General features: G+C 36.0%; 2 protein-coding genes across 2 annotated transcripts in view; both read right to left on the bottom strand.

The window, feature by feature from the left end:
- The window catches only part of LOC133333327 (uncharacterized), a 169,470-nt gene extending 148,020 nt beyond the window's left edge, over positions 1 to 21,450 (bottom strand). The window contains exon 1 of the mRNA XM_061541641.1: positions 21,199 to 21,450. Within this exon, the coding sequence (XP_061397625.1) occupies positions 21,199 to 21,357 (159 nt within the window). The 5' untranslated portion in view covers positions 21,358 to 21,450. The remainder of the gene's footprint in view (positions 1 to 21,198) is intronic.
- LOC133333330 (putative uncharacterized protein DDB_G0274435) lies at positions 21,437 to 22,902 on the bottom strand. Its single transcript, XM_061541645.1, has 2 exons — positions 21,511 to 22,902; positions 21,437 to 21,442 (listed from the first exon to the last, which is right to left on the bottom strand). The coding sequence occupies exons 1-2, from the start codon at positions 22,900 to 22,902 to the stop codon at positions 21,437 to 21,439; spliced, it is 1,398 nt and encodes a 465-aa protein (XP_061397629.1).
- Positions 22,903 to 24,611: the final 1,709 nt, after the last annotated feature.

The following is a 24,611-nucleotide window of genomic DNA, read 5'->3' as shown; positions in this document are numbered from 1 at the left end:
GAAATTCGTACTAGAAAGGTACGAAAAGTACTAAATATGGTAACATTTGGCGAGCTTGAACTCTGAAATTTGTATTGAGGGTCATTGATGGAGTGTAGGATAGATGTACCAAAGGGTATTTGGAAATTCGAACTTTAAGTATCCGAAAAGTACTAAAATGTACTAAATTTGTTCTAATTTCGTAACATGTGAATGGATGGAGATAGGTTTGGAATGCAATGCAAAGTTGAAAAGTAGGGTTGATATAAGGAGGTGGTTTTGGAAGTGTGTACTCATGTATGCAATAAGTACTAATCGTATACATGAGTAATAAACTACTATATGCTACAATATTTGGTACAATTTTAATTTGAAGTTTCGAATGGAGCTGGAATCCTGAAATTTGAAATTAACAATACCGTCGTAGTATAGGATTGGGATATTTAGATAGTTTTGTAAATTTGTACTTATTTGTACGAAAGTGTTATATGATACTATATTTGGTTCAATTTGGATTTTGGTGAACCGATAGGGCTGGAATCATGAAATTGGGAAATGAGATTACTGCTGTATTGTAGAATTGAGGTAGGTAGTTTTGGACATTGGTACTTATGTGTACTAAATTTGGTACAAATTGAATTTTGGAGGACAAATTGAAATCTATCGGAGCTGGAATGCTGAAATTTGGAGTTAGATTCACTTTTGGAATTTTGTAAATTCGTACTTATGTGTAATAAATGGTACTAAATTTGATATAATTTGGATTTGGGTGAACTGATCGCGTTTGTTGAAGTGGGTTCTCATGGAAATGTATATTAATGTGTACTAAAATGCACTAAATGGTATCAACTTTGGTAAAATTTGGTTTTTGGTAATTCTTTAGAGCTCAAATCATCAAATTTAGAATTAGTTTTCGAAACAAGTGCTACAAAAGTACAAAAGGTAATAAGTGGTACAAAATTTACGATAGAGATCGATTTCTGTTGAGGTCAGAATTTGTGCGTAGTGTTGATATATGGAGGTAGTTTTCGAAATACGTACTATAACAGAACAATGGTAGTAATTGGTAATAAAATGTTAATTATGCACGAACTGGAAAGCACGAGCTAAAAAGTACTAAAAACTTACAAGTACTAAACTGTATATATTTTATTATCTTTCTTGGGATACTATCCCCATCGATTGTCTGTATATGTTTGACAAAAGCAAAGGCAAATTAACAAAATCTAAATTCATTTACAAAACGCATGATCAGGCAGGCAGACAACAAAGCAAACAGAACAACAATTCTAGATGCAAAAGCTGAAATTATTGCTACAGTATTTGTTTTGTATTCCCGATTTGATATTAAACGGACATAGGCCATTATTGGAAATATGTAGCCAACGGACACAAAACAAATGGTCTGGACAGGCAGGCAGCACGGCAACAAGAACGACAGCTACTCATTTGGCCATTTGTCGGGTCGACATTGGCTATGAATGGTTTCTAGATGTTGATGCTTAATTCACATAAATACGTACAACAACAAAAACAACATGACAGCAGAGAGCAGAGAGCAACATTGCAGTTGCTGATGCTGCTGTTGTTGTTGCAAAAATGCGTGCAGTAAATTATGATTGTTGCAAACACATGTGGCACCACCACCCCAACAACGACGATTATGATGATGGCGCATTGCAAAGACTTGCCAACTGTATCTAGAAATGAAATAAAAAGTAGAAAAGAACAACAACAGCAACAACAATCGTTGCCATCTTGAGCTCTATGCAAATTCCGAACACATATGAAGCGTGAGATTTTCCATGGAATCCGATGGAATATAGCGATACATTTTCAATGACTAAATGAAAACAACAACAACAAAAATATGCCGGGATTTTAGGACAACTACAGATGATCTTAAATGAATTAATTGAAAATTAATTTCCAAGGAATTTCTGCTGTGGTAGCAACTAGAGGAGTTATTCTATGTTGCCTACATGCATACAGTGTAGGAGGTGCTGACTGCATGTAAAATGTCAAAATTATCTAATGATTACACAAGACTTCTTACATCCACACGCTTGCTATAGCTTCTGCTATTGCTTATATTAAAGCCATCCGGTTTAATGTAGCTTTGTGATTTTTAATTAAATCAAAATTCACAGTGAATTAACATCGGGGCAAATTGCTTTGCAATGGTCAAGAGGGACAAGCAGCATTACAAAAATCAACAGCAGCAACAACAACAACTGCATAAGCAGAAGCACCACAACATTCCTCTCAATGTGAAAAAAAAAAACGAAACAAAACCGCTCTCCGAAAAAGTGGAACAACACTTGTAAACTTGTAAATTATGAATTGGTTGTTTAGTATCTGCTGCTTGATGCCTAGCCAGTCAGTCACTCAGCCAGCCAATGTTAGTGTTGTTGTTTTTTGGTTTACTTGGTATTGCTGCAAACAAGTAGATAAACATACACACAATATAATAATTATTTCAATTCGATCGAATGTTATGATGTTACACCCTATAAACACCACACCACACCTCCTCTTAACATCTAAGACGGAGTATTGGAATTAGTTCTTTTTATCAGCATGGCATCCACTTGAAACCTCTCAGGGTGGTACACATAAATGCCTCATTATTCAATGTCATGGATTTTTGGTGAGGAATGTTCTTCAATAAAAATTAGCCATTCGTTGCAGACAATTTGTTAACAAGATTTTTTTGCTATTTTAAATTGTTTAAAGTTGTTGTGTCTTGTAATTGTCTATGTTTACATTGGAATCTAAATATTTATTGGATTTTGTCCAGAATGCAATTTAAAACTAACGTAAATACAATGTAAGTCTGTTAACAACAATTTAGGTCACAAATTTGACATAGACGTGGATCGAAGTTTTCAGACGAATATACGCGACTAGGAAATGCCTCCAAGAACTTTAATACAGAATATTCAAATAATTGGTACAACAATTCTATAACAGTTTTGATTCAAAATTCTGAACATGATAAGTGAAAAAATATCACTCTTAAGGAAATTTAATGCCAAAATAATACCTCTTATTTAAAAACTCTATATATTGTCACTCTATATACTTCATGTGAGATGAGTTCCAATTCAAATTATATTTTAACTCTATAAAACAAAAGTTGTGAAGCTTTTTATATTTAGTAGGCCTATCCATATAACCCCACGGTTTTTACTATAGAAAACCTTTGGTATGGAAAAGGATCAACATTTTCAATATTTATAAATCCAATTTCGGGCGAACAAAATGTTAGATTTTAACCAAACTTTACACAGCGTATTATCTTTGCAAACCCTAGATCAAGTAAAAATATTGATCCAATCCTTCAGGTAACTCCTACACAAATGGTCATAATTTTTAATATTTATAAACCCAATGTTAGGCAAACGAAATATCCAATTTAAAACACACATTGCACAACCTTTTATCTCTACTATACCTAGATCAAGTTCAAGATGAGACCTATTGGTCCACTCCTTGGGGTACTTCTCCACAAAATGGTCAAAATGGTGCAAAAAGTTAATTTTTGCGAACGAATTATCCAATTTGAACCAACCGTTGCAGAACCTATTATCTTTACAAAGCCTAGATCAAATCCAAATATGGGACCCAAAAATGGTCGAAATTTTCAATATGTGTGTGTAATACCGAAGACCTCCGGGTATATATCTGTCGGCAACACTGCTCTCTGTTTGCAAAAAACTCTAGTAGTCGATTTTCACAACCCAATTTTTTATCATTAAAGAAATTTTGCAATGCGGATGCATTAAAACTTCTCAACCAAGCTCCCGAAGTTTCTGGCGAGTCACTGTACATGTGTGTGGCCTAGCGTTGTCTTGGTGAAAAACGACACCTCTCCTGTTGGTCAATTCTGACCGTTTCTGGTCAATTGTAAATGGTTTAAAACAGGTTTATGGTCGATTTTTAGCTCCTGGGTAATGCTACGACTGCTAACAAGCCGGTCAACTTTGATAATTTCTCCGATTTTATCGACATTTTCAACGACCGTCTTTAGCATAAAAAATGCCTTTACGGAATCTACGAAACCAAAATTGCACATAATTGGATGTTACAGTATCGGAAACATAAACACCATTCACAATTTTAGCCGATTGGCTTACATTTTCGCCTTTGCCAAAGAAAAACTGTAAAATGTACCGAATTTTCTCTTTGTTCACTTCCATTTTTAACACCCTGTAACTCACAACTGAAAACACCTAACAAAAAACGGCAAAACAAATGTTTTCCACGAAATGTCACACTTCCAACGAGCATAAATCTGAAATTGTTTGATCGATACTTTACGAGAAATCTATCATTACAGCCATCTGCAGAAAAAATAATGGATTTCTTTTTCCCCAACCTAATATTGCGATGTGCAACGTTTGGATGAAATCGGTTACTACCTTCGAGAATTGTCGTGCGCACCTTCCGGCCAGACAGACAGACGAACTCACACGTATAAATCGACTTGAAATTGTCTTAAACGGATTTGGTCCAAAGAAACATAAGGTCAATATTTCGATGATGCACGTTTTGGCGGTAGCAAAGTGTATATACCCTCAATTAGCCATAAGTCTGAGGGTATAAAAATTTTATAATAAATGGGGTTTAAAATTTTTAAAAATGGCACCTCCGCATTGACAAGACGAATTGTATGTATTTTACCTAAGCAGGTTTTCCTGATTTTGAATTAAAATCACTGGGATGTTATGGAGCATTTCACATTAATTGTTTTCAACACAAGGCATAATATTGAGGGGATATCAACATGATGCCCTATTAACACCCTTTTCAAATTTCTAATAAATATTTTTCTGACCCAAAATTATAATACCATTAAATAAATAATTCAATATTCTTTCGTCTGAATGCCATTATAAATCTGTAATCTCTTCCCAAAAAAAAAATAAGGAAATGTTGCCAAAGCTATAATAAACCTATGATACATTTTATTTACAAATAAAGTGCTCACAAATAAATAAACGTATTGCATATGTGGGGTATGCTGAGGTGAGGTGAGAAAAGCATTGTTGTTTTTGCTGTAAATGTTGTTTTAATTTTCATTTAGTTTCGTTCGTGTTTTGTTTCGCTCTCCTCACTCATTTTGGTGTTGGTTTAACAGAGGAAACGGCATTAAAAGTTTGCTAAGCCATCATTCATCAGCCAAAGTTTACATTTTATTCAACAGCTTAAAAAAATAACAACAACAGCAGCAACAAAAACAATAGTAATGTAAACTCATTCAACACACAAAACGTTGGAGTAGATTAACCAAGAAAGCCAAAAGTTAAGAGGCAGCAATCAACGGCAACAGCAGCAGAAGCAGCAGTATCGTCGTCATCATCAGCAACTCCATCAACAGAGGGCCTGAACAACGATACTAACAATGGCAACAGCTACCCATCAACAACAACAACAACATCGCCATCATCTGCGTTAGCTGTTATATTTTGTGTAGATGGATTTGTCCGACATGGCGGCGTTAACCAACCGGCCGGCACCTTGGCCCAACACCATACACAACAAGTCAACGCAGCCAAATATCCCCGCTACAAAACATTGAAATCATGCTGCCACACGCAAATTAATTTCGCATTTGTGTGTTACATTAACAACAACAGCAGCAGCAATCATTGAGCTACGAAAACAAAAGAGTCAAATGGTCAGATAGACAGACAGCCTGGCAGACAGACAGCAACGAAACATGAACTCAACCCCAATGGACGAAGGACGGTTGACGGACAAAGGCGAACAGTTTAAGTACCTCATTTACATCGGCGAGAGATACCGAAAACACTGAAACTGAGCCATTATCATCAACCTCAGCTCAACACCACTGACACGGCCTCCATCACCAGCCAGCCAGCCCCACCACCACAATTATCGTCACCATCATCAGCAGCAGCATTACAATTATCATCATCAGCTGTGCCATTAACTTGCCACAAAAATATTGAATTAAAAATATTCCAGCTTGAATGGGAGTCATGCCATGGAATGTCTGTCTGTCGGGCTATTAGCGTTTACAAATTTATAATTTTTATGATGGAATTTATTTAATAACATTTTGGGGTTATTAAATAATTGTTTTATATCGTTTGTATTTAGCGGTGTTTTGTTTCTTAGCGCATAATATTTCTTTTGGACATAAAGAGGAGATGTGCAGACAGCCTGTCGTCTGACATGTGTACCTTTTGGAAAGATTATGTAATTTGTTTGGGGGAAACACACGAATTTCCCAATAATTATGATGACGATTATGAGCGTATGTGTAATTTGGCTTTAGTGATGGAGAAGAAGCATATTTGAATGTCAAAATCCTGACCTTGGTTAATAGTTAAACAATAATTACCTTAGATACTAAATTTGGAAATTTTTAATATTTTGGATAAGTTAATTGATATTTGAGTTTTTTTATACGAGGGCTACTATATATCCACGCAGCAATTTTCTTGATGTGCGAGACTAGAAATTGGGTTACAAATCATGGCTATACTGCGGAAATTCCACGTTTAGGCCGCCTCAAAAGGCACTGATGTCAGTAGATGTGTCATTGTTATAGTGCACAATGATTCGTCTTCTCATCTCCATTACTTGAAATTGATCTGAAAACTTCTGGCAAACAAATTGTGACGTATCACTCAGAACTATTTGAGACCCATAACTGTGGCCCTTATAATGGACAGACAATGCTATAATACCCTGACAACATAGTTGTAAGTCGGTCTTGCCGACAGATGTATACAATCTATGGTTTGCAGAAGTCTTCGGGGTATATTTTTTATCAAACTTTATAAAGTATTGCCCAATTTATGGGCAAACCTAACAAAAGTTAGGTTCAAATCGGGCAATTGGTCCCATATTCGGATTTTCTTCAATTTTACAAATCTTAGAAGTTTATAAAATATTGACCCTTTCTGGGGGAGAACTTGATCTAGATTTTGTAAAGATAATAGAATATTGGATTTATCAATATTGAAAATGTTGACCATTTGTGGGGGAGGTACCAGAAGGAATGGACCAATGGGTCTAATCTTCGGACATGATCTAGGTTTGGTAAATATAATATGTTGTGCAATGTTTGGTTCAAATCGAATAATCCGTTTGCATGCTATTTTACAAAATTTTGACCATTTTGTGGGGGATGAACCAGAAAGAGTGGACCGATATTCCCTAACTTCGAAATTGAACTACATGTGAAAAAATATTACAATGTGCAAAGTTAGGAAAAAACAGTTACTGACTTCAAGTGTTCTCCTGCGCACCAGCCGACAGACAGACTCCAACCGATTTGGTCCTTCAAGGAACAGATCAATAATTCCCACCTTCAAACACGATATAGTTTGAGCAAAAATATTATGTTGTGTTAGTTAAAATCAAAAAAGGATATTATAAATTTATTTTTCAGCAAAATTTTAATCACTTCTAGGGGGTACATGAAAGTAGCCTGATATTCTCAATCTTCTAACTAAAGTTAGGTAAGGAAGAAATATTACGATGTGCAAAGTTTGGATAGAATCGGCAATTTTTTTAAATTAAATTTTCAGGTATGAGTCAAATTGGATAGTGCTAATCCGGACAATCGATTACAGACAAATTTTTCCGGATTATCGAGATTATTGGTTAAATTCTTATTCCATTTTTAACACCCTGTAACTCACAAATGAATGCACCAAACAAAAACAGCAAAATGATTTTTTTACTTCGAAATGTCATCCTTCCAACGAGCATAAATCTGAAATTGTTTGGTTGATACTTTACGAGAAATCTATCAGTACACCCATCTGCCGAAAAATAATGGATTTATTTTTCCCCACCCTAATAAATAATGTATCTTCACTAAAAATCCGGGTTACAGAATGCACAAGGAGGGGTAAATAACTGGTTTCAATTGCTTCCATAAACCCCATTAATGCTATACAAATATTACTTACTCCCAATTAGAAAAAAAGTATAATCACGCATATATGTTCTTATAGGGAATATAGAAAAAAACATCATTTTTTATTTTCCAATCAACAAATTAAGCTTCCTGCAGCTTTTTATTATTATTATTATATCGTAATGTTTATTTAATGACCATAATAATAGCATAATTAATGAACAAAGGCTGAAAAACTGCTGTCATTTAGCTGATTGAAGACGACACAGAAAAAACTAATAGCACCGACTCTATTAATGGCAAGAGGCCGGCCGCGTATTACAAATGACCTTCGAACTTGTCGGAATTGTCACTAACTAGCATAACGTTCGGTTTGGTTGAGCATCATTTAGTGTAAAAAAGACTTGCTCATTAAACAAAAATATTCTTTCTTTGGGGACATGACACGCGACAATAGAAATGACAACGACAAATAAAGTTCTCCCTCCCCTCTATCTCATACTTCCTTTTTGGGGTCAACTTTTAAATGTTGTGCTTTTGTTTTTTGGTTAAACCCCCAACAGCCAAACCCTTTTCACAAAAGGTGGGGAACAAGAATTATTAACGAATTAATTTGCTTAGCCTTATGTAAGAAAGAAGAAGGTGGAAAGAAATAGGAAATAGCAGAAGTAAATTACATAATCAACTAATGGAAGAGATTAATTTGGTAATAAAATATTAATGGCTTTAAAAACGCCAAAACATTTGGATTAATTAGAATCTAATACAAAATATTTATGGACGGGGGCTCCCTGCCAGGAAGTATGCCGGCCCCATTTTTTAGACATTTGTTACGCATGATTGTCCGGGCCACAATAACAACAATGTTTGTTCATCGATATAAAAAAATCAAAAGAAAAGAAACAAAAGCGTCATTCCATGAAGTGCAGCAGCTGATTTCTTTTTAATTAAAAACAATTTAAAGAACATAAATTGCGTAAAAAAATTACATTTTTGGGGGCTTTTTCAAAAAAACACGAGGAAGAGGAGAGGCCACAAACACATCCGACAATGATCGCGACATGAAAATGCCCAAACAGTAGATGCAGAAAACGAACAAGAAGAAGAACCAAGTTGTACTGAAAATGGGTCAACGATAGAAAGAAAATAAAAAAAAAATTACCGAAAAAAAAAAAATCCAAACGACGAAATGGTTCGGAATTAAAAAATAACATCGTCGTAGTTGAGAGTGGAATATAAAAAATCTATATAATGATTTTTATAGCAAAGATTATGCGAGGAGCCAGCAGCAATGGATGGAATTGCCTTGTGTTCCAATTTTTCTTTTCTGAATTTCCTTTGAGTGGTTGAATGTGTGTGTGTGCGTGTTTGGGGTGGGGACAATGATCTTTGTTTCACTTGAATTTTTTGCACTAAATTTGTATGATGCAATTCTGAAATAGTGATGATTTTTTTCGTTAATGGCCAATAAAATAAAAAAAAATTCAATGATTATTTGTGTTGATTGCCTTGGCGGTAGTCTCTGTTATGAAATTTAATTGAGCTCGTAAACACTTGATTTTGATGGCATGAAGAAGCAGCAGCAAGTGGTGTTTAATAGATTTCGCACTCCCAAAATCGATATATCGCACTCCCAAAATCGATCATCATCTAAAATGTGGACATAATTGTTAAAAAACTTGGACCTATACTAAAATTTTTCTGAAAATATGTTTTTCACCCTGCAATAAACCAAAATACCAAATTACACCCACTTTGGATGAAAAAATCTGCTAAAACTTTTAAAATATGGCATATGAGGTATTAAAATACTTCGAGCATAAATTTGAATAAGAGAAGATTTGATCGTTGGAGATAAGATACGAGTCTAAAATCCCACATGTAGATAAGACAGTTGTTGTTCATATGCATACAAAGTCTTCTAAGAATAGAAGATCTCATGGAGGTCTAGGATAGGTAGAATTCATTCCATAGATTTTGGATGAACAGAGGTCTCCTATAGGCAGTGTTGCCAATTTAGCACTTTTAGTGCTAGATTTAGCACTTTTTGAACTCGTTTAGCACCAAAAAAAATTGATCTAGCACCTAGCACTTTTTTTAGCATTTTTTAATTTCTTAGGATTTTTTTTTACAAAATTTTGGTTTCAATCCAAAAATTGAATTTTCGCTATGTTTCACGCGATGAATTTGAATCTCCAATGGTCGGGTGCTTCAAACTATTACATTGTCAGTTGGTAGATTGTTTATTTGAGAAAATGAAAAACCAAATTAAGTTGTACATTTTATGAGAGCGATGTAAAAATAATGAACAGGAATTATGTTGGAACTTTCTGAAAACAAGTATATAATTCAGCGGGAATCCCGAATGCCAAGTTATAACCACTTTAGATTACCGAAATGGCGTACGTACCCCTTTATATTGGAATTGTGCCAGAATAAAATAAAGGCTCCGGCAAACATATTTTTTATACCCTCCACCATAGTATGGAAGGTATGTATATTAATTTTGTTTTTCCGTTTGTAACTCATCGAAATAACCACTCCGACCCTATAAAGTATATATATTCTTGATCAGCGTATAGCCATGATGATATAGTCATGTCCGTCTGTCTGTTGTAATCATTCTAATCATTCATTCTGCAGGCAGGTCAAGTTCGAAGATGAGCTTTATCAGTCCACGTTTAAGCATAGCTCCCATATAAGGGTTCCCCCAATGCTGCAATTTGGTATTATTAATATTCGCCCCCTTTTTGGGGTAGGCCCCATATAACCCCCTTTTTATACCCTTCACCACACTGTGGTACAGGGTATTATGTCTTTGTGCATATGTTTTATATTAAAATAGTAATCTGATTTGTTCCGCGTTTTGAATTTGGTTCTGAGACTCTATTGTAATCATATCACCTGCGGAGGAAAGCGAGATAAAAAATTATATCTTAAGATTCGATAATGAACTATATATCCTTATTTAGACCTAGCCCCTGTGTGGAGGTTCCAGAGGTAGTGGACTGATATTAACCATCTTCAAATTTGAACTAAGTTTGGAAGAAATAATAAGATGGGCAAAGTTTGGATGAAATCTAAATTTTCGGAAACGGATTTGGTCCAAAGAAACATGGGGTCTAGAACCAATATTTCGATGAGGCACATTTTCACCGTGTTAAAGTGTATACACCATCATTAGCCATTAGGCTGAGGGTACAATTATCCATTAAAAAATTCTGAAATTTGTGGTTTACATAATCCGTTTTTAGAAATGTCGGTATAGGTCCACTTTTTGGTATGTTCCCTATATTTTCATTTATAGTACCTGTCAGTATATCTATGGTGGAGGGTATCCAAAGTTCGGCCCGGCCGAACTTAACGCTTTTTCACTTGATTTATATTGGGAATGAGATTTATATTGGGATTTATGTTGGGAATGAGATTATACACCCTTAAAAGTATGCAAATGGGACGAAAATTGATAATTGTCTTCATATTTGTACGCAATGTGAAATTACAGTTATTTACCTTAACCAAATTTGGACATTATTAGTATTTATATTTTAGTAGGTAGATTTCAAACACCATAAAAAAAATATAGAACAAATTTAGTCAATTCCGACGCTCTCTGGGGGCCACCCCTAAATATGGACCCATATTAATAAATATGGACGCATATTAATAAGGAGATTTTTTACTCAACAAAATTTAAACAATCAAATTAAAACCAATTCAATTGATGAGGGCTACCCTTAAAAGTGGACCAATATTGATAAGTTCTAGTAAGAAGACTATATATCCATGTAGAACACAATATACAAATATACACAAATTTAAGTTGAAAATGTGTCTAAAAGCTTAAAAAAAAATATATTGGGGGATGGTGTACCCTAAAACTAACGATGTATATTTCATTGTTAAATATTAACAATTTTATTCTAGAAATTTTTAGCACTTTTTTCTGGCACTTTTTTTATTTTTTAGCACTTTCTAGCATTTTTTTGAACAAAATCTAGCATTTTTCCTCAACAAAGTTTTGGCAACACTGCCTATAGGATACGATTCTTCAAGAGGCCTTTTAAATCTGAATGTGGCTAGATAAAAATATAAAAGACTTCCTAGAGAGCTTCTACAAACAGTAGACCAGCTAGAAGTGTTTCATAGAAAGAAAACTTCCTACAATTGTTTATTTTAAACATAATACCTTCTATAGATTTACGATATTCAGAAGGCCTGCTGGAGATTTTGGATTGTCGAAGTAGTTTTACAGTGTCTACTATGTACAGAAGTCTTTTTTTATGTAATTCTCCCCAGGGAGCTTCTATTGATAGAAGACCTACATGTGCTCTTTTGTAGGCAGAAGACCTTCCTGACTTTAGGCAGAAGACATTTTAAAGGTTTTCTAGATCTCTCTCCTGGTCGAACTGGGGCTTACCCTGGCTTCAGAAGCAAATTCCAGGATCCGGTTTATAGAATAAGATCCACTGAACCGCACTATCCCGACTTTAGGCAGAAAACTTCCTAAAGGCAGAAGATCTTCCAGAGGCATTTGATAGACTAAAGACCTTCTAGAGGAATTTAATACAGACTCCGCGAGTCGACCTGAAGCGTACCCTGGATTCAGAAGCAAACTCCAGAATCTCTTTTATAGAATAAGACTCTCAGAACCGGCAATCTTCCAGTCTACCTGATCTGATTTCAGATCGTTTATATATCGACCTGCATCCAGCCCAACTAAAGCAATTGGACTGGCTTTAGCATAATATAGCAATTGACCTGGACTGGATTCACGTACAGTGAAGATCTCCTAGAGGAGTTCAATGCACAGAAGACTCCGTGAGTCGTCCAGGGGCTTATTCTGGCTTCAGAAGCAAACTCCAGAATGTGGTTTATAAAATAAGACTCCCTGAACCGGCAAAGGTCTCCTATATACAGAAAATCTTGTCGAGGTATTTGATAGACTAAAGACCTCCTAGAGGAGTTCAATAGCCAGAAGACTCCGTGAGTCGACCTGAGGCTTACCCTGGATTCAAAAGCAAACTCCAGAATCTAGTTTATAGAATAAGACTCACTCACGGCAACATAATCTTCCTGACTCTGAGGTTTTCAGTCTAACTGATCTGATTCCAGATCGTTTATATATCGATCTGTAACATCTGAAATCAGCTCAGCTAAACCTGGTGGACTGGCTTTAGTTTAATTTGTAATATATCAATTGAGCTGGACTGGATTCACGTAGCCTAGCCTAGCACAAAACAGTTCATCTGTGGAAATGGAATGACGCAGGCATGCTGACCTGAGACAGATGCTTCTCCACAAATCAAATTCTATTATTAGAACAAATAGTTTATTGATCTGTACTGTGTGTTTGAGATTAGACTAGGCAAGAGTAATTTAAGTAGTACCTAAGTAAAGACCGGTCGTATGGACCGCATATCATTTTTTTGCTGTACAAAATACTGGAGTTGACTTAATTTGATCCCGGAATGCCAAATAACAGCCACTTTAGTGGAAAATGTGGCAAATTTTGAACATTTTCAGCATTACCCAAGCTCCCAATAAAAAAAATAGCCTTCTATAATATTGGAATGTACGCGATTACTCCACTGAACCAAACTTATCTCCTTTCCTACTTGCTTTTTTTCGGGAACTAAAATTTTTCAAATTATTTCCATAACATAGCTTGTCTGGACTAATTCATTCGAATAACAAATCATTATAACACTTTAGCACGAGCCTAACTTGCTTGCTACCATTAATATCGAATGAAAACACGTTTCATTTATCCTGGCTCCATTTAATCCGACAAAAGCTTCAAATTGATTTGCGCCACACCACAATATTGGAAACTTTGGAAAACAAACGATTTATAATTAATTTACACCAATAATTACCACAGCTCCAATCGATCAGCAGCAGTAGCAGCTGAAAGTGCCAAGCCTGTTTGTGAAACAAAACACAAATATCGCAACTCAGCCACTGTCATCAGTCAGTATCAGCGTCATCCTGGCCTGACGTTGACTTCATTTGACTGGACTACCACACGAAAGATAGATCAATGACTTAATTGTTATTATTTTGCCAAGTGATATGGATCCGCTTAATGGAGAGTGCATCAAGCTGTGGCGCCACCAGACATGTTTTTCTATTTCAATTTTTTGTTGTTCCTACATTATTGCAAGTGGATCTACCACCACCTCCCATTCAATCGATGAGCTGATGGTGGCAAGCAAGATGGTAGCTTGGCTTTACCTTCTTTATTGCATTGGAGGTTTGTCACCGATGTCCGCGTCATAGCACTACACAGCACAGCACCAGCGTGAGTAGCTATTATGAAAAACTATAAAGAAAAACATCAAGACTTCCGTTGATCCCTTCTTTGGTATTTTGTTGTGTCTCCTTAGCCATTCCCCTGCTTCCTTGGTGGCGCCACTTAAATTACAAAAACACAAAACTGGCTATTTGAGGAGAAGAAATGAGTTGCCTGCTTTTACAATAGTCAATGGATCGCATTGTTTTAATGTTCGTTTCCTATCGCTACGATGCTGCTCCAAGATCAAAGTCAATAAATGCCATAGATACATGTTACAACGACAAAAACAATAACAACAACAACTGCGAACAATTGACAATTGTCATGTGACGTTTAGTGATGGGTTAGGATGCGATGTACCATCATAGAAGAAGGGCTCAGCAGTTATGGTTTGTTGTTCTAAGACAGTAATAGCAACAATGGGAGTTAACCAAACAAACAATGACTAGGAAGTAATTCATTTCTCCGTTAGGGTGCAGAGGAGATGTTAAGGATCACTGATGTTAAGTTACATTTTCCATTTCCTAGTGGGCGATTTCAAACCGTTAAATGGGAAATCAATATTTTTGTGGGGTCTGGGTTTATTTGAACTAGACTTAAATATATGTATGTTGCTAAACATCCGCAGAATCTTATAACCACTACTATAATATACTTAATAACATATCGTTCATTACCTGCAAAACCGTTATAAATCAAAAATTGTGATTTTGATGTTAACAATGCAGAATTGTTCGCTATATCAGACTTCATGTTGTGTAAAAAAAAATCTGATGAATATCTCATTCATACTCTGATTGAGATGCTGTAGAAAGATGTTCCTATGTTGCTTGTAAGGTGTGTGTAAATTTCTGCAAAATTTTATTTTTTTATTTATGCCGGTCTTGCAGCAAATGAGCGATATGTATTAGTGAAAATTATATTTTTAAGATATGTTAGTGAACTTATTAATCGAAAGAGACACATGTTGTCTAATTTACAAGGGGTATGTGTTTGCCTAACTTGTAACCTCAACAATATTACTTGCCGATCATGAATTGAAACCATCGATCTTCACCTATAATAGTCGGATATTTTATAGATCTGTTATCATTATATTGGACAAACGCAATTTTCAACTTCCTCAGACAATAATGACATTATCTGCAAAACCCACCATGGTTGTTATAATATCTTCAAATGTCCTCAAGGTAAAGTCAAAGCTGAGAAAAGCAATAACATTCAAAACAATGAAGACAATAACAGAACTACAACAGCATAACCAAAGATGGATAATGTTTGAAAACTGATTTGTAATGAACTGACATTGCAAGACATAGACCCGACGACAATGCATAGACGATCACCACGCCAATTTTTTGTTATTTCCATTTTTTGCTATACTCCTGTGTCTGACCATCATCTTACAAACCGATTGACTGGCTAGCTGACTGACTGACCGACCAAGAAACTGACATTACAACGATGTCTTTCGGCTTTTTGGTTAACCACAAAAAAACATGTGGTTGCTGATAGCCTCAAGATGAAACAGTGGATCACCATGTGGTGAAAAGCAAAATTGTATGCTGCCTTTTTGATGTTAGTTAGCATCGTAAAATGGTATTAGAAGAAGTACCAGGAGGGATTGGATGAATATGGAAGATGTACCTACGCACTGCTTCAGGCCAACAGACTTCAAATCAAATCTAAATATACTGATTATCATGTTATTAAGGGCGTTTGCGATTCATTTTACAAGTTTCAGATAATAATTGGGTTGTTCTTTCTGAAAATGGAAATGGGTATAATTACATCCGATGTAAGGGAAATGAAGTGTTAATAAAACAAGTAAATAAGAGTCAGTCGGTGTTGCCGACAGATATATACCCTCAGTCTATGGTTAAATGAGGTCTTCGGAGTTACACAAAGGTTTTATTATTCATACGTTCTTTTCAAAGGGGTTTCGGATTTAATGTTGATTAAATTAGCTTCGAATAAAATGTACAAGTTTATATAAAATAAACCCTTTTTGAGAGATGTGCCAGAGGAGAGGGCAAACGGATCCCATATTTGGTCTTCATCTAGTCTTGGTAAAGACTTTGGATGGAATCGAAAATTCCATTCGTCTGATATTGGATTTATAAATATTGAAAATTTTGTCCCAATGTGGGGATTTGTAATTAGAAATTGGTCAATGGAGGATCCTTGAATTTGAAATCAATCTCAATAAGAAATAATGAAAAGTTTTTCCTTTTAACAACCCCCTTTTTTAATTCTCACCTCATTAATGATAAATCTCCGAACACTTCCTGAAGTTATAATCTAGCTTAATGCATTTTCCAGTGAAACTAATTTTGGGATTCTAAACCCCAAACAAATGCAATAAAATAAAACGTTTAATCGTATCATAAAACTATAATCAATGGTATGGTGGTAGTCGTCATCAGTCAAAAGAAAGGTATTTTCCCATTTTATGATATCATAATTGGGTGGTAATAAAATTCCGATTTTTACTTATATAACACTACTATTGTTGTTATAATTCGAAAAAAGGTTTTATAGCAGGAAATTAGTACAAAAAAGAAAAACTCGTTATACAATTGAAATTCTCTCAACTGGTCGAAGTCAATGCCCCAGAGTCATTCCGTTTTAGTTATTTTTTTATGATAGTCATCATAAATTTAATTTCAAAAAGTCTTTGTTTTATTATTAGAGTTTCTAAGCAACTGACTATTCATTCGTGCAATAACACTGTGCAGCACTAAAATCTTGAACCAATCGAGACCCCCAAAATCTTGAAGCTTGTTATGGTGGAAGAAAGTCCCTAGCTGGGTTTAGCATTATTAGCTAAGGTTTTTTTTTAAATTAATTTTTAAAATTAGCACAATTTTCAAATAATACGTACGTATTATTGAGTCTATATCTCGTGAACTATTTGAAATATTGCTTTTCTCTCTTAAGAAATATTTTTCCTCTTAATTAGATCTAAAAATTTTCTCTTGAGATAAAATCAATGAAACAACACCATCATACTGAAAATAGCACAACTGCAAAAAAATTAAAACTTCGACATACTTTTTCCATGTTTAATTTTTACTTCAATTTTGTACCTATTTATTGAAAAAAGCATAGCAATTTTTATTTTTATAAACATACAATTGGGAGTGAATTTCTTTGGTTCATCTTGATGAATTTGTGAGGCTATAACTATGTGAAGGAGTCAACCAATGAAATCGGGGTTTTAAAAAAAGTTGTTTGATTTGCTATTGGCTATCTTCTTGTCATATACTGTTTGGCCGAGTCAGTAGCAGTTTCTGAAAAAGTGTGAAAAACATGGAAAAAGTATGTCTAAATTTTAATTTTTTGCAGTTGTGCTATTTTCAGTATGATGGTGTTGTTTTATTGGTTTTATCTCAAGAGAAAATTTTTAGATCTAATTAAGAGGAAAAATATTGCTTAAGAGAGAAAAGCAATATTTCGAATAGTTCACGAGATATAGACTCAATAATAAGTACGTATTATTCAAAAATTGTGCTAAAATCCGCCCCAGTCGAATATTTTAAAAATGAATTTAAAAAAAAACCTTAGCTAATAATGCAAAACCCAGCTAGGGATTTTCTTCCACCATCACAAGCTTCAAGATTTTGGGGGTCTCGATTGGTTCAAGATTTTAAAGTTGAAAAATGTGTCACTGTGTAATTGGTTACAAATAACAAAAATCGTTTTTTTCCATGGAGGAAACAGAATTCTGGGTAATTTCCTCTAACCTGATTTCCATTTTATGATAACAAATTAATTTCCGATCAATATATTGTTCATAGCCGCCAACATTTCATATGCGTTTCATATTTTGCCATGGGATCAACATTACCAATTCTTGTATTGTGAATTAGATTCCACATGTACGTCTGTCTCCCCTATCAGCGTTACATTCAATCATATGCAGCACAACAAATGATACCCTTTCATCAATTATTTAATAGTAATTGCAACAACAACAAAAAGAATAAAAAACAAAGACCACAATAAAAATCCAGTTGGATGAAAAAGAATTAATGATTAAACAAATTACTATAGACCACAAAACTGAAATCGAATAAAATAAAACAAAAAACAATGGAAGTGGAAACAACAATAAAACAGAACGAACATAAAATGCCTAGAATAAAACGAACCGAACAGCAACAACAACAACAACCACATGACCAATGAATAAAATAATAGCAACAACAAAATGCGCATCAACCTTTAGCACGGCATTCACACATCCAATCCAGTCAGTCAGCCAGCCAACCATCCATCCATCTCCTGTTGAACGAACAATGTATCTATCTGGAATTGTAGATGACGAATTCACAGTCGGAGATGTATGATGAGTAAGTGGTTGGATAGATAGATGAATGCCTGGTTGGAAGGTTTGGTTGGGTGGCTGCCTGGCTGGTTATATAGCCCGCTGATGATCTGTCGTATAGCCATCATCACATTATTCCAATAAAAAAAACCTATCCACGCAATTTATTGTCAAAGCAGAAGCAGCAGCAGCACGAGATTCACGTGGAAAGTGCATTACGGGGGGCATCATTATACACCGAGGGAAATTATTGGTAAATTTTAATAAATAAAAAAATGCTGAGAAATATTCTAATGCTGTTATAAAAATATACATATTACTAAAAAAAAGGTTTACAGGGATGCTCCTTCGGAAACTAAAACAAAACTTACGAGATATTTTTAAGTTATAATTTTAAGGATATCAGAATCAGGAATCAGAAATACTCAGTAAGCCTTAAGGTCAGCACACTCCAATAACCTGTCAACATTTCTGAAATATTCAACTTATTTAATGATTATTCGAAAACGGTGGGTACATTCATCAATTCCTGCTTTTCGTCTATACATTTCTTTTTAGACCCAGGACGGCATCAGCTCATCTATGAAATATAACATATCTTCTCAGTTCGTCTAACATACTCTCTCTTCAATCCATCTTTAAAATTTTTCCTATCTGCTTTGGTCGCCTATCACAGTAGGCAGCACAGGTTGTGGATACTCCTTGCTACAGATCATCTATGTAAGATTTCCAGCTACAGATGGTCTATGAAAAATTCCCCACATTAGGTTCTTATAGGAAAGCATTCAGCTCCCATATGAAAAACGTATTGTCCAAAGCTTGTTCATGACAAGTACAAGTCAAAAAGTGTCAGTCGGCTTTGAGAGGATCAATGGGTCCCATCTTCGGACTTAATCTAGGCTTGGTAAATAGATTTTGCATTCGCATCTTCAGATTTCATCTAGTCTTAGGTTAAGTTGAAAAGAAGGCTTATGCGTATGTCCTTCCAACAAAGGAAGGACATACATATAAGCCAGTTGAGGTCTGTTGTGAGCTCTAGAAATGCGGAGAATTAGGGAAAGAAAGATTCTAGGATTTTTTTTTTTTTTTTTTTTTTTTGAGAACTCCTTCTCGATTCCCACCCCCTCAGATCGGTTAGTTCGTGAATAGTGTCATTTCCGAAGAATTGTTTCCGAAGGCTGGTAAAAGCTGGGCAATGGCAAAGGAAATGTTCCAGCGTTTCACTGTCTTCCACACACGCTCTGCACCTCCTGATATATAGTATTGTCTCCAAAGCCCTAGTTGGTGTTGTCCGCTGTTCACCAGTGTATCATCTTAGGATTGAAAACTCATTTAGAGCCTACGGTTCTTATACAGAAAGACCAGCATCTATGGGCCTTGTCAGCCCTTTGCTGTATGTGGTTTTTCCATATGAGTTTCCCGTCTATAATTACTCCCAGATACTTAACTTTATTTGATATGGCTATCGTTTTGTTTTGAAAAAGGAGTGGACAAATGGGTCCCAACTTCGGACTTGATCTAAGCTTGGTAAAGATAATAGGTTGTACAAAGTTTGGTTAACATTTTGTTAGCACAATTTGGCCATTTTGTGGGGGTGTACCAGCAGGAGTGGGCTGATATTCCCCATCTTCGAACTTGAACTACGTTTGGTTGAAATGTTACGATGTGCAAAGTTGGGATGAAATCGGTTACTTCCTTTGAGAGTTATCGTACGCACCAGCCGAACAGACAGACAGACGGACGAACGGACATTTGTAAATCGACAAATTATCTGAAACTATTTTGGTTCAAACTATTTGGTCTAAAACGAATATTTTGATGAGGTACATTTTTGCATATCAAAGTGCCAGCTGGGGGTATAAAAAACGTCGTTAAGTTTGGCCGGACCGAACATTTCCTACCCTTAGGTAGACATTCATATCTAAAATTTATCGGAGCTTCAGGAGAAAACGAAATATCAAGCTACAGACCTGGGAGTCTGTGCTTGGACCTTGAAAATACCAAAAATGCATCGTGAAGCTTGGAAAGTATGTTTAATAATTGTGGTAGTTAAATTTTACCCCCAATGATAATACAAAATATAAAATTAAATTGATTTGCTTGAAAAACGAGCCCAATATGCCGAATATTTGCAACACCAAACGTCATAGATGTATTAAAAATTTCTGTGCAAAATTTCAGAGCTCTATTTTTAATAATGCGATCTGCTGCGAGATTTTAACAGACGGACATATGGACATGGCTAAATTGACACCGAGTCCAAACAACATGTCCGAGATAGATGTCAATCAAACTAAACTTTCATTCACATTGCGGAACATTCAATTTTTCCAAGTGTATCATGGGGTTAATGCTATGTAAACTATAAAACAGTTCCTCTAGTATTGGCGATGTTGTTTTTGTTGTTGGAGGTGGAATTACAAAGCGATTGGTGGAGCATTGTCATTGTACGTTTAAACGCTAAATAAACACAAGTGCTTTGCTTTTTTTCATTGTAAATAGTTTTTGTGTTGTTGTCTGCTGTTTTAAATTAACAAATAGGGCACAGAGGGAGAAACGGACAGCGACGGAGAGAGAACAAATGACACTTTTTGTGAACTGTAACTGATAAGGCCATCAGATCATCAGGGGAGAACAAAAAAAAGCAAAACGGGGGTGAGCTATAGATAAATCATCGTCGTTTCTTACCTCATTTAAAACTGGACGCTTTGCTGATGCTGTTGATTTGGAAAGTACCGATGATGATGCTGAGGATGATGAATATTTGTTGTTCTTGTTGCTGTTGTTGGGGGAATTATCCATTGTTGGGGATCCTGTGAATGGACGTCGGGAACGTAATGCCTGCATAGCTCTTTGATGCTGTTGCTGTTTGCGATAGTGTTCATGTTCAATTTTATTCCATTTCTCATCGGAGAAATCGTCATCATCATCGCTGTTGTTGTTGTTCAGGTTGTCATTTGAAACCTGGCTGTCATAATCCTCATCAAAGGAATTATGTACGGATGATGGTTGAGGTCGTTTCCTTGATGAATAGGAGGAGGCCGAAGATGATGGTTTATAGGGATTTCTTATTGGTGCCGTATAACGTTTGACATTAATTTTTGCAGCATTGGGTCCTGAAGCTGGTGGACTCTTGTTCTTCTGGCTACTCAACTCTTCGAGGTCATCCTCATAGGAATAGTCGTCGTCATCATCATCAGCATTCAAATCATCATCGAATTTCAAGATATTTTCACCATTATCCCCGCCAGAGATATCCTTTTGGGCATCCAGCGAAAGAGAGATGCGTTTAAATTCTTGTTCCTTGTCCTCTTGTTTCTGCTGGTCATCGCCACCATCACTGAACAAACGATTATGGGGATTATACAAATGTTTGTTTGGTTTATCTTCCTCCACTGCTGCTTCTCCGGCTTCCTCGTGCAGGGGCCCTTGTGTGGCTGGTGGTAACCAGGCCATTGGATTGCTGTACAAACCATCGCGATCAAAATAACGGGGTCTCATAGTTGTGGTTGTCGTTGTGGAGCTGGTTGTTGTTGCGGTTCCAGTGAAATTATGTCGTCTATGGTGATGCAAATGTTGTCGCTGGTGATGGCGCAAATGTTGTTGCCTTTGATGATGTTCGTAATGTTGTCGGGAACGAGGTGGTGGCAAGGGCCATTTAAATTCATCCTCCTGTTCCTCCTTCTCCCCAGCAGTGTGCTGCCTGCCATGATGACGATAATGCTGTTGTTGTTGCTGCTGCTGCTGATGATGACGGTTGTTGTGATGCTGGTGATGATGCCTCTGATGATAGTGTTTTGGTGGCAAAGGTGTTATGGGTTCGCGTAGAGCTTGCTGTATTTGCTGATATCTAAGATGACGATTATTCTCCGATTGTGGCTTGTGATCTGAGGGTACTGGCATGTTAGAAGTTTGTGGTGAACGTTGCATCATTTCTATGTCTTCGTTCGATGCTTGTTCTTTTCTGGCATTTGACATTAGTGGCATTTTTGCGCCATTAGTTGCATCACCTTGATTGTTGTCATCGCCATTGCCATCGTTGTCGTCATCGTCGTATTCATCGTCTTTACCTTGTATGGAGCCAGGAAAGGCATTGCCAAGATCATCACCAGCGGCGTTGTTGTTGCTGCTGCTGGCGAGCATAAATATGTTCTCACCTTTAGCTGTAACGGATCCAAAGTCTTGCAATGAGGAATCCGATGCAGCGGCAACACTAAACTGGGGCCATAAAATCGCACTGCCACAGCAGCCCACAAATATCAATAACATTAAATTCATTTGGCCCATGAATCTTCTACGTTTGCGTGGCATATGATCCCAAGATTTCGATGAAGAAGTTAATGGGGCAGACGATGCTGCGACCGCAGCTGCTGCTGGTTGTCGCTGGTCCATCTTTAATGCTTTCATCCTGTCCAGGAAGAAAAAGTCGCTGTTTTCGTTTATGTTTGTTTTGGGTTCAGTAATTTTTTAACACAATTTATGACCTCTTTTAATAAAAAGCACTTAAGAACCACTTTTATTATTTTTGTTTGGTTTAAAATATTTTTTTGATATTTTTTCTTTACTTTAAATTCATTAAGAATTTTTTATTATTTGGGAACAAAAACACTTCTTTTGTTGTCACAATTTTTACAAGAAAATTAAACACAATTTTGCCTCTGACATGACAGACAGCCAGCCACTTGAATGTAATTGCCAAATGACTTCGAGAAACGCACCTTTATTTTTGCGGGTAAATAAACTTTGCGGCTTCTATTAGCACAACGACGACCGACCGATCGACCACGTTTCTAACGTTTCCACACACACAGCAGCCAACACAAAAATTTATTAGCGATTTGAATAATGTTGTTGTTGCTACTTAGCTACGATTGCGAAAGATTTCCTCCTTCGCTTTACAAGAACTTGAATTTTAATTTATGCAAATTTGAGGCTTTGATTACACTAAATGCGCGCATTTGGATTTTTGTTTACTTGTTTTTTTTCTTACAATTACTTACGAAGTTTTTGTAGTTGGTCACCAATTTTCAAGTTCATTTACACACACGCACAAATATCGATATACAATCACACAAGAGCTTTTCTCTCTTTTAATTTTCAAAGGCCATTTCCATAAATCAATCAATGACTTCTTCTTTTCCTTTCACATAAATTCTAATTTGGCCAAGACAAAATTATTTGCCACTGGAATTCGGTAATCTTTCACTTCTGGTCTGGGTCAAAATACCGTCACACATCCACCACAAATTCATTCATTTACGCACTCACGCACTCACACTTGCTGCGAAATTCCAAAACAATAACACCGTTGTTGTTGTTACCGTTCACAACAGCAACATTAAAAAAAATGACAAAAATCTTCTATTTTTTGTTTTGTTTTTGTAAATAATTTTTGTAATTGTAAATGACTGGCTCTCAGAGAATTATTTTAGCCGTTTGTTTGTTTTTCTGAAATGAAATAAATCCACCGTCAGTACGAACAGTTAAACACGAAGTCAAGCAAAAAACTGAAATTGAAAATCATCCAGCCATCGCATTCAACGTCCATGCGTTCAAAACATGTAAACAAAAACAAAGAGTCTGAAACATAGAGCAGGCGACGGCGGCAGCTGAAGCACAGCTGTGTTGTTGTTTGTGTTCTGGCTTAGTTACATTCGGGCCGCCAGCACACTTCGTACACAGCGAACGAACGAATGCAGTTACATGCGCAACATAAAACGGAGCAACATGTTGGTACGCAGCCACCATTCATGCGATACAATCCACTTTATGTTGAACACAACCGTAAGCGCACACACACGACCATACAGGGAATGCACTCCCTATAAAATCAAAACAAAAATCAGCTGTTTCCGATGCATCATAACGGATTCCATTACATCAACCACTCCACAGCAACATAACATCCACAAATGTTGTTCGATGGTTTGTTTTGGTTGTTAATGCCTGTGAGCTCGCAACATGTTGCGAATGAGAAGGCATGGCAAGGTAATGTTACCCTCATTCAAATGTAAACAGCAGCAACAACAACAACAATTCAGGGTTTTGGTTTAGCAACAAAGCTACCCTTTTTAAATTTGATGACTTTTTTGTGGGGTATT

The sequence above is a fragment of the Musca vetustissima genome, unplaced genomic scaffold (genome assembly GCF_032173495.1).
Source record: "Musca vetustissima isolate MV318-11 ecotype Yass unplaced genomic scaffold, APGP_CSIRO_Mvet_v1 utg13749, whole genome shotgun sequence".
Lineage (NCBI taxonomy): Eukaryota > Metazoa > Arthropoda > Insecta > Diptera > Muscidae > Musca > Musca vetustissima.
Note: the sequence above shows the minus strand (reverse complement) of the source record. Positions and strands in the feature narration are given on the sequence as shown.